Source organism: Strongylocentrotus purpuratus, unplaced genomic scaffold (genome assembly GCF_000002235.5).
Source record: "Strongylocentrotus purpuratus isolate Spur 01 unplaced genomic scaffold, Spur_5.0 spur5_scaffold_5, whole genome shotgun sequence".
Lineage (NCBI taxonomy): Eukaryota > Metazoa > Echinodermata > Echinoidea > Camarodonta > Strongylocentrotidae > Strongylocentrotus > Strongylocentrotus purpuratus.
Window position 1 is genome coordinate 11,751,973 of NW_022145611.1, and position 11,835 is coordinate 11,763,807.

General features: G+C 36.3%; 1 protein-coding gene across 1 annotated transcript in view; it reads right to left on the reverse strand.

Annotated features, from left to right (window-relative positions):
* LOC764466 (pleckstrin homology domain-containing family D member 1) overlaps positions 1–10,188 on the reverse strand; it is a 52,954-nt gene extending 42,766 nt beyond the window's left edge. The window contains exons 1-2 of the mRNA XM_003726730.3: positions 9,575–10,188; positions 5,485–5,578 (exon numbers count right to left, since the gene is read on the reverse strand). Coding sequence (XP_003726778.2) covers positions 5,485–5,578; positions 9,575–9,681 — 201 coding nt within the window. The 5' untranslated portion in view covers positions 9,682–10,188. The remainder of the gene's footprint in view (positions 1–5,484; positions 5,579–9,574) is intronic.
* Between the last annotated feature and the right edge of the window lie 1,647 nt (positions 10,189–11,835).

Consider the following 11,835-nt stretch of genomic DNA (forward strand, 5'->3'; position numbering starts at 1 on the left):
TTTTTATACACTGTAGCTGGTTTATGTACCTGGTACATGTACATGTAGACCAGCAGAATGTAAACATTAACAAACAAAATAACAAAACTACCTGTGTCAAAAGTTTGCTGGAAATCACAATTTGTAGAAAGCAATCGATACGCAAATATGGGACCACGTTCTCATTGTAAAACAGTCAAGAAGACTATAGCGATCTTCTCATCTTTCGTTACTCATTACTACCGGTACCGGTATACATTTTTAACAAAGGCAGAAATCATTCAATTGCAGTTTTGAATATTAATTAATTTTAAAATCCATTACTACCAGAACCAAATTCGAGATTACAATCAATATGTAAGCTCAGTATTAAAAACCATTAAAGTGGGCACAAATAACAGGTTTGTGTAGGCTATGTAGCCTTGTAGTGGAGGTCCACGATTAAATTCAACATCAAAATAATTTTCCACCTAATACCTTTCATTAATTCCACCTTTGCAAATGCTTTTCATCAACTGTTCTCTATCCATTTTCGAAAGAGTGTCAACAAAGGAAAATATGTGAAATATTCACAGCACTAAATCAGATGGAAAAATTTGAGTGCACTAGCCCTGTTTATAAAATTCTTAGAACAATTGTATGAAATGCATATTTTGCATTTATTAAATACCAAGTTAAAATGCAAACATGTTATTAGAGGTGTTCTATTAAAGTTTGCTGCTCTGCGAGCATAAAGCTAAATCTATGTTATAAGCCTGAGTCATTACGGTTTTTGTGCTAAACGGATAACCGTTAAAAGTATACGGGCGGTTTCGTTTAACCGTTTAATAATAATCTGAAAAAGTGAAAATACAGTATTTGTAATAGTGCTGTAGCTCGGAACCCTGCTGGTCTTCAGACTGTCAGGCTGAGCATTCCGAGCCGGATTATGGTACAAATTGGGTCATCCTGATAAACAGAGACCAGTAATGAACAACATAAAACATGTCTTATTATTCCTCATCTGAATCTGATATCATGATTAACCTTGCAAAGTTACTCTGTAAAGATAGCTTGATCTGTGACGTGTTTATATATGCCTTTGCAATGCAATGTTTGCACGTGGTCATGGAGAGAGCTCCCTGCATGTATCATTGCCATATGAAATTATGTGGAAGTGTGTATCACACACACCTAAGACACACCCTGCAATGAGCTGATCCAAGTTAGTGACCAATCAGGAAGGTTCTCTAGCTATGTGGGTGGAGTTTGATACCAGCATAAATTACAGGTTGGTGACCGTGCGTGCTTTCACCGTACCCAGTTCAGTGGGAGGTCAAGAAGCCACGCCCACATGTGTGCATGTGATAAGCATGAGCTCTCTATCTGTGTGTATGTACAGTGTATTTGAGCGCCGGAGGTTTGTGTGTACATGTGTGTGTGACTGAGAGAGCATGTATGGTCTAGCATGTCCCTGCATGGACCAGGCATGCAGGGACATGAGAGAGTGCAGTAATAAGAAAAGGTACATGAGCAATGAACACATTGCAGAGAGAAGGGAATAAAGAGGGTGAAAAAAGAGATAAGGGGGTTGGTTGTTTTATTGTTTACAAATTCATTCATGGAGATTACTGCTGCCAGAAAGCTGGCGCACAGCGGCCAGCGAATTTTTTTTCCGTACTCGAGAGAGCAAAAATCCCATGTGCGCATGCGCGTGGACTTATGATTTCTCTGCTACTTCCCATACGAAATGTACATGTATTCGCATGTACTGTGCACGATTCGCGTTCTACGAGTAAACGATGGCATAGTAGTCTTCAAACACAGACTCTGATTTGCCAGTTTGACAAATCAATATGCGTATGTGTCGCGATGTGCTTATTCAAGTCTGTGTAGTTGTATGATTCAGACCCAGTAGTGCATATGGAAATACATTGCAACTTGTATAGAATGGTATAGTAGTCTGCAAGCACAGACGCTAATCTGACAGGCCTACTATCGTTTGTTCAGAGCCAGAAGGGCATTCGTTGTGTTAAGAGTTAACATCCTTCTGGCTCTCAGCAGACCATGATTATAAATAAAAGTAATACAGAGAGTGCGAGCATACTGGAGGGAGAGCTAGAGAGAGAGAAAGAGAGAGAGAGAGAGAGAGAGAGAGCAGTGGCACAACACAGAAAACTACGAAAACTTGAATAAAAGCACTACTCAATACACAATAGGCCTATATTATTCTGTCAAACTGTCAAAGGAGAGTCTGTGCTTGCATACTACTATGCCACTCTATAAGTTGAGGTGCATTTCCAATACACGCACCAGTAGGGTCTGAATCATAAAACTACTCAGACTTGAATAACACTATTTTGTCAAACTGTCAGATTAGCGTCTGTGCTTGCAGACTACTATGCCACTCTGCAAGTTGAGATGCCTTTCCAATACACGCACCAGTAGGGTCTGAATCATAAAACTACACATATTTGAATATAAAGCACTACTCAAGACACTATGTTGTCAAACTGTCCGATTAGCGTCTGTGCTTGCAGACTACTATACCATGCTATTCAATTTGGGATGCATTTCTGTAAGCACTAAAATGTCTGAATCATACAACTACTCAGACTTGAATACTAGTACTATTGCTACGCACGATATATGCGTAATTGTTTTGTCAAACTGGCAAATCAGAGTCTGTGTTTGAAGACTACTATGCCATCGTTTACTCGTAGAACGCGAATCGTGCACAGTAGATGCGAATACATGTACATTTCGTATGGGAAGTAGCAGAGAAATCACAAGTCCACGCGCATGCGCACATGGGGTATTTGCCCTCTCGAGTACGGAAAAAAATTCGCCAGCGGCCAGGGTGTAACATTACACTGCCGTTTCTTTGATTATCTTTATCACTGGCTATTAGCACATTCCAAAATGTATACAAATAACGGTTAAACGGAGCAAGAAATGCCAAACGGTTTTGATGAATACGGTCGGATAACCGTCGGTTAAACGGATTGACTCAGGCCTACTATGTTACTATTTTGTACATAGAATGATGCTGGAGTCACATGGCTCTGTACTTCTACAGAACTGTGCGTTAATTACATCGTAGTTTGCAAATAATGTTATTAATGCTACATAACATTGTACCTCTGAATGTTTATTTTTAACCCAATGATTATTAATCCAGTCAGCCTTCGTAAAAGTAATTGATAACAACCCATATCATGGCATGTCCAATATTGCACTTCAGCAAATAAAGAATTAATTAAAGACAATTTTTTGTTATAAATATTATATTTTCTTTCCTCTAGAAGCCTTACCTATTAAGATCACAATATCAGCCTTGCTCATTTTCAAGTTCAGAGCAGACTATAAAAAGAGGAAGACGTCCTTGGCCAAATTCAAAACAAAATAGACAATGTTTTAACAGAGGCTTGCATGTAAACAATAAGTGATGAACCATGAGAAAGCACTTTCCATGAAAGAGAAACAAATACAACTACCTTACTACACACACCTCAGCTCTCAGTATACCAATACTCATTCAGTCAAAATAGAGTGGACAAAAAAACATTTGCATGTATACCAATATACTCAATTACATATATGTACATGTAAAGTTGTATATACTTCTTCAAAATATTCAACTCATATTTGGCGACCAAATACGAGTTGTGTATTTTGTAGGTACAGTGTACATGTTCTACAATACGGATGTCACCCATTTGTATATATGCACAGAAAAAATGTCATATATATGTATGGTAAACTTATGTGAAGTGAGGTATACATTTATATATTAAGTACAGATCTGTACACCTCCACAGTAAATATCTTCAATCATAGTAATTACATATGGCATACCATTGCGGTCTATTTTGCAGATGCCTAGGTATTCCCAATGAAAGAGACACATGCCAACCTACAATGTTACTGTACATACAGTATTTCTGTCTACTTCTGCTGGTATACTGGTGACAGTAAATGTTCAAATCTCTTGTTTATTACTGCAAATTAAATTACCCATAGAAAAATGAGCAATATAACATTGGGTTTATGTGCACATTGCAGCCTACACTGTACAAGGTCATAGTGATCATACTATACACGTGTGCACAAAGGCAGCATTTTCTCTCAATCCTGATTTGTGCGTTCTCCATGTCAATTCAATTTCTTGCCCCATTTCATACTACATTTTTGCCCTTCATCCCCAATCACTGAATGAAAGCCTAAAAATAGTTTTCAGACATAAGATGAAAGGTACACATTGCCAAAACTCCAAGAAAAGAAACCTACTTCTCTTCTTTCTCTCTCTCTCTCTCTCTCTCTCTTTGAATTTCCATTCAGTTTCAAGCAGTCTCCACGACATCCCCCCCCCCCCATTTTCTGTTTGATGTTTGCATATGAAAATTGGATTGCCAATGCCTCATTTTTCTCTCTCAATAAATTAACCCAAGACATGCAATTGAAAAACAGGTATAATAGAAAAATACAAGGTCAAGTTCAAACTAAGATTTCTTGGTACATTGTCATGCACACACTGGTTTCCTTTGATGGCTATCATCGACTCCAACATTTTTTCGCTACAAGTATGGAGTTATTGTTTTGTTTTTGTTTTTTTAACTTGAAGTTTCATGTAAAACATAGACATTATAATCTATACACATTATAGATTTAATATTGATATACCGGTATTACTTTTGGGGAATACTAAACATCCAGCATACACTTAAAGGACGTTTTACCTTTATTTCCGCATTTCTTTCTTTCTTACATGTACAGTACATCATACACAAGAACAAAAATAAACAATATTCATCAAACTACATTCATGACTTTTTTCAAAATGTTGATTATTTCCTTTAAAGTCAATCTCACAATGACAATGCTAGAAACACCCTTCAGTGTTCTTGCTGGCCTCTATGATTTATGAACTAGTAGTTTCCAACTGTACCCATTGTGCTTGTGACTATGCAAATATTGCAACGACATGCCTTTTATCCCAGTGAGATGCAAAAACAAAATCTGTGCTTCTCTTTTCTTTGTTCATTGCCACAAACCACGTTTGGTAAATAACTGTGGCTAACAGATTCAAACTAACAAGGTTACTTAAACAATCTCTAGCTACCTGTATCACATGCGGTTCACAATATAAATATACTGTACAGAAATTCATTAGGTTACATGTAATTCACAAGTGAATTTGAATAAACATAACAATTTCATTTTTAAATCTGGAAGGAACTCTTTCAACATGAATGAGTTTATGAACAGCTATTGTTCTATGAGAAGAGAAGAAATTTAGATGACTTTAATATTTTAGTTTTAATGGCTTCAAGTATCTCCTTTCAAGTTTCAGTACAGTACAGTACTACAGTTACACCCTTTTCTATTGGAAAGAAAAAAATTGTAATGGTAACTTATGTTCAAGTATTGTATTTGGGAAGTGCTGTAATTTATCAATTATATCACTCTGAGTTGGAAATAAAAGGTTTCTTTTATAAACTTAGTACAGTGCATGTAAATCTTTACCTTCGGATGCATGTTGAAGTGCTGCTTTCTCTCAAAGTCTCGCTTCTCACTCTCAGAGTAGTACAAGAGAAACCCTTCTTTTATGATGAAAAACCTACAGAATTAAGAAAATATAAAGATACATAATGTTAAGCAATGCATACTAATATTCAAATAATGATGCCTTTCATTTACAGTATTTATACTTCTACCCTGATTTTATCAAGAACAAGGCATTGAGGCCTTCCTATATGTACTGTATGTACAGTACATTTATTCCTTCATTAACAGGGAAATCTGGACCAGATTCCAGGAACCTTGTGTCAAAGTTGCTGGTCAGTAGACAGCGAACACTAACTAAACATACAATACATACGATGAATATATTCGTACACAGGACGATGCAGACTCCTCATGCATAAATGGGGCTACCGGTACATGTAAAGATGGACTCACTTTGTGCTACTGTTTTGAAGAACAGATGCTGAAACACCTTTTAGTCTGCTCTCCCCCCCCCCCCCCTCTCCTCCTCCCAGAAGTCTGTACCCCCAAAGACTTAGAGGTTTCAATGCTAAGGTCAGATCCTGCCTGGAGGACGAGGTTTGTTGTGGAGTGACTCAAGAAGAAGAAGATTAACACAGTATGAATCATCCTTACAACACTTTATTTAATACAGTAATTACTGAAGCAAACCTTTTACAAAATGTACAGTACAACAGACTGTCATACCTTGTTCAGGTGTATATAATGAAGGTATGATATACAGGAACAGAAGTTAACAGACTTAGTTTCATAAAGCTAATAAAGAGCCCTGCAATAATAAGAATGAAATATGAGTACTGACTAGTTAAAAACATTTTAGGTTAATCTCACTTTTTTTTCTACATTAAGTCTGTGAGCTCCCAAGATCTCTGAAGTAAATTACAACACATTTATGGTACACTGTACAGATTCAATTTTTATAAACAAGTAAAAACACCAGTAAAGTAACATGTATGTGTTGGCTAGGACTAGGCACATATCTTAATCTACAACACATGTATGTTCAGTTCACTTAACAGGGAGCTAGACAGACTAGTTTACAAAGAAAATGGGTCATCCTAAGCTCAAAACATGAGTGTACCTCTATGATAAGAGCAAGGAACATCAAACACATGTTGGATAGGATTAGAAGGAAGGCTTAGACCCAAAACGTGCCAAGGGGTATACATATCCCCAGTCTTGCAAGCTAGTAACATCAGACAGATTATGTTGCCAACTTGATGAACTGATGATTCAACGATCGATCGGTCAAACTTGGGGCACAATGCTGGGGGGAAGCACACCTTTTTTTAACCACAATCGTGAATGCTCATAGAATTATTTTTAGAAACAGAAGGGTTGAATACTTGAATCAAATGTATGCAATATGGCTCTGATGTTACTTTTGCAAGTCTGTATAGATTCTAAGTTGATCCTCGATACGGTAAACAAATGTTATCAATTGCATATTATACATGAAATCCTAACATTTTACAACAAATATATATTATAGAAAAACATTACCCAAATTCCTACACTTTTTGTATCTTTTAAATCTTTGGCTGACTTTCCATATTGCAACATTGTAAATACATACAATGTACATATATAAAGAAAGATCACCCCTCCCCCCCCCCCCCCCCCCAACAACAACAACAACAAAAAATCAATTTGCAAAGTTCTTTCATGCCTAAAAGAACTCTTGTTGGAAATTTGCCATATAAACTGTTTTTGTGAGTGATTTGAAATCCCCTATATTAGTGCACCTGTGACATATATTTAGGTCAACATACCTGTACATGTAAGTTGGCAAATTCTAACAAAGTTTACATCAGGATTCGAAGAATATAAAAGTATCATTACACATTAAATTCTAACGTCAAGACTCAAGAGTAATATTTGGCAAACTATATCAAGAGAGGCAAGAATGTACCCTCTGGTCAAACAGTATGTCACAAACAACTATCTTCCATTTGTCCTTTCCCCCTCTATAGTCTATCCACTCGGCCAGGAGGAGAGGAAATGTCAAATTTCCTGAATTACAAACAAGTGATAACTCTTCTCAGACCCCTGCCTAGAAAAAGACACTAGCCATAGCATGATAGATAAGCTGGGCAGGCTATCAGTCCCTCACACTGCATTTCGTGTGAGCTGGTGATAATCGCATCGGTAAGGGGATAAAAAACGGTAAGGATCAAAGTCTTACGACGTGGGTCCAGCACGAACGTCCTCAGATCAGTAGGCTAGTACTGTGACTAACTTAGAAAACACATGCTGTCTCATGTCACCTTAATCCATTCACGAGTAATGTGTAAAAAAGTGAAGTAACTTCTCAAGGACTATGGTACTACACACACTATCCTTGGTGTACTGGGTACAATTCTGTACTTACAGATGTACTTGTTATTTAAACTTGAACATTGCACTGTAGCCTGTAGGCCTACATAAATAAATCAGACTTCTCAAATGAAGTTTAAAAAACAATAAATATTTCAACACACAATGTATGCCGTAGTAATATAACCTACCATATTGGTTAACCTACACAATACCCTAAAATTACTTAATACATTGTTGTATGAAGAATAAACATATCTTGTGTTTCTGCCAAGGGTGAAAATTCATTTTAATGGTGCAAATACAGCTCCAAAATCATTTGTAACAGTGCTTCATCAAATTTGTCACTGTTGTATCAGAAAAGTATGTTTATATCATAACCATACTCCATACGCCACAACTAGGCCTTGTGGCGTGCGCCTGTAATCCAGCTAACAGTGGAAATTAAAAACTGATTCAGCCGAGGACGCAGGTTTGAAACTGAGTATTGTCTTTCGGATGGTGACGTTTAAAGGTCAGTCCCCAGACGTAAATAATCTATATCTGATTGATACACGTCTGTAAAAACCAAAACACACACGTTCTAATTAAAACATGATCTACATGTATTTGTGACCTCATTCTGTGAGCTTGCCTTACTTTTGTTATTGCACCGTAACAGGCAGAATATACTCTTTGCTGGTCAGAGCACAGTGGTGATTGACCTGATCATTGCATTGTAATAGGATTGTTTGCATTGACAGGCTAAACTAACTTTTCTCAATGATGAACTAATGCCTCAATAATTAATTCACAACTTACATTTAGTTAACTATTTAAAGGGCTTGTCTTCAAAAGTTGCAAGCATAGTAGTAGCATGTACATGCAGGTGTTCAAATTTCAAGCACTTCTCGCTTAATTAAACAAAGGTTTCATAACTGGGATGCACCATCAATCCTTTGATGTGAAACTGTAAGTCTGTAATCTAACCATTTACACGTACAATAGGCCTCTTGTATTTAAAGGATTCTCTTTTCATTATGATCTATTCACATCCACTGTAACATGAAACATGTTTTCTCCAAACAAGAGATGCCTTCATAAAGGATAACCACATGACTGTACGTTACATTCAGACTTTCGAGAAACAACACAAATAAACTGTGCATGTACATTTATCTATCATGTCTATGACTATGGTTTTCAACTGGCTGTAGATGGCTTTATCACCATAGCACAATTATTTTTGGATGCAGATTGCAGAATCTGTGCAGAAGTCTACATTTTTTAACAAGAATCATGACCAGCATTTGTAATCCGAATCACAATTTTTAAGTCCTTCGTTCTTTTTACAAGAGCTTTTTTTTTAACCTTCCATGCCAACAAACTGCCAAAGCTCTCTTCTCCCGATACCAACATGACTACCAGAAATGAATACCGGTAGTTACCCCCTATCTCTTTTAAAAACATTATTATTTACTGTTCTCGATCAACTTCCAAATCTGAAATGAAAGTCCCTTGCAAATGTTCTATCTTACTAACAGAAACAGCGTAAACAGCGTATTCATAATTGAATGACACATGCCTTTAAGACCAACAACAACAACACAGCCTAAAAATACAATAGTCCAGAGTCTCAGACTAGAGAAAACAATAATAAAATCCAATTAAGATAGCAATGACCAGGATGACTAAAATAAAGAGTTAACTAGATCTACAGATCTGAGACTTTTATTATCAATAGATCTACATCCAATAATCCAAAGTACCGTACCTTTTTGCCCATTTTGTTGATCCGTTTTGACTGAAAGGTTTCTTCCACAATACTCCCCATCTCTGTACTTTTGAAGGCAGGGTATCCCCGCCGAATATGTCACACATGATCTTGTTAAAGAAAAAAATTCCAACACAAAGTAACAGAAACAATCTGATCAACTACTGCAGATAGCCATAATTGAAAGACAATAACCAACTATAAGAACAAGTCACGGTGTTCAAACGCGGTTCTGTTTTGATCTGTCTCTGAGCTGAGCTCTGCAGGATGGATGCACATGCAGTCCAATGATCAATTATGCACCACGCACTAGATAAGGATAGCGAAAGCAGAAGAACGACCACGCCGAAACTTTCCGGGCAGTAATCTGTTGGTGTACCGAAAAGAGTCAATTTAAAATGCTGCGATAAAACTGCATCGTCCTCGAACAATATGATCCAATTTAAACTCTCCTCGAAATGTTTAAACTTAGAAGTTTCCCTTTTTGGTTATGTTCCCAAGGTTTCCATTGCAAACAAACTTCAAGTCCTAGAAACTTGTGAAAGTGGCACAAAAGAGATTAGGATTTCGGCTCCTTAGATCTGCCACTTCCTGGTACAGCAGAATAATACGCAATTTGCAAAATACAAGAAATGCATGACGGACAATCGACGCCAGATGGCGTGAAAGAAATTAATTAATCTACATCCACTGACCTTCCTCTACCTTCCTCTACTGTTATTTTGATTATACACTGTTACATGCAAGACCTTATTTTTTTTTTCCTTTTTTTTTCTCTCTGTGTTCATTGATTGATGTAACTTATGAAATGTCTTGTATCAAAATCTTGTTTTATATTGCTTATCTTGATAATTTCTTGTTATGTGAATTTCTTGTTATGTGAAATTATGAGGAAGGAAATAAAATATAATTTAAAACAAAAAAAGCTACACTTTAAACCTTCCTCTACTGTTATTTTGATTATACACTGTTACGTGCAAGAATTTTTTTTTTCTTCTATGTTCATTGATTGATGTAACTCATGAAGTGTCTTGTATCAAAAATCTTGTTTTATATTGCTTAATTTGATAATTTCTTGTTATGTGAATTTCTTGTATGTGACATTATGAGGAAGGAAATAAAATATCATTTCAAACAAACAAAAATATTAGGAAACCTTCCTCTACTGTTATTTTGATTATACACTGTTACATCCAAGATTTTTTTTTTTCCTTTTTTTTTCTCTATGTTCATTGATTGATGTAACTTATGAAATGTCTTGTATCAAAGATCTTGTTTTATATTGCTTATCTTGATAATTTCTTGTTATGTGAATTTCTTGTTATGTGAAATTATGAGGAAGGAAATAAAATATCATTTAAAACAAAACAAAACAAAAAAAAAAAAACAACAAAAAAAATCCACTGACGTCCATCACCTGTGCCTTTTATTCTTCTTCTCCTTTTCGGCTTTTCCATAATCATTTTCTTAATTTCTCTGTTTTCTACCTTCTGCTTCTCCTCTCCTCTTCTTTCTGTCCACGCTGTTGCCGTTGCCTGTTAATATATATATATTTTTGGTGGTTCTCCTCCTCGATCCTCCTCCTTCTTCTTCTTCTTCTTCTTCTTCTTCTTCTTCTTCTTCTTCTTCTTCTTCTTCTTCTTCTTCTTCTTCTTCTTCTTCTTCTTCTTATGGTGGTGATGATGACAATGATATGCATATATATTCCCCTTTAAAAAAAAGTCTCCTCACTCTTCTTAATGTTGTGTTATTATAACTTCTACTCATTTTTGTAACTCCTTACAGTATAGGCCCTCATCTCTATACAAAAAGGGAAATTTCTTTTTCATTTAGTATGTAATGATGTCCGGCAACTTACAACATTGATGTTTGCGATTAATGTAATTTAGAGGCTAACCTGTGGCGTTTCACGGGAAACGAAAAGAGGGCTGTATAGTCCCCTCCACCTTAATTTATTGAATATGGCAGAGAGAGAGAGAGAGAGAGAGAGAGAGAGAGAGAGAGAGAGATAGAGAAATAGAGAGAGAGAGTGTGAAGTGTCAGGTGAGAATTAAAGTAAAGAGATGGACTCGAAATGACTTAATGCGGGTGAAAATATCAAAAAAAGGTAGGCCTCTATAAGGAAACCAAATAACAATGACAAAGTTGTATAATGAAGTTACGAAGGGGCGTTTTTGAAAGTGGGGGCACCAGTTGAAGAAAACCGTCTTTTTACTTATTCTGTATTGATTATTTTGTTCTAGATTGTCATCTTTAGGTAG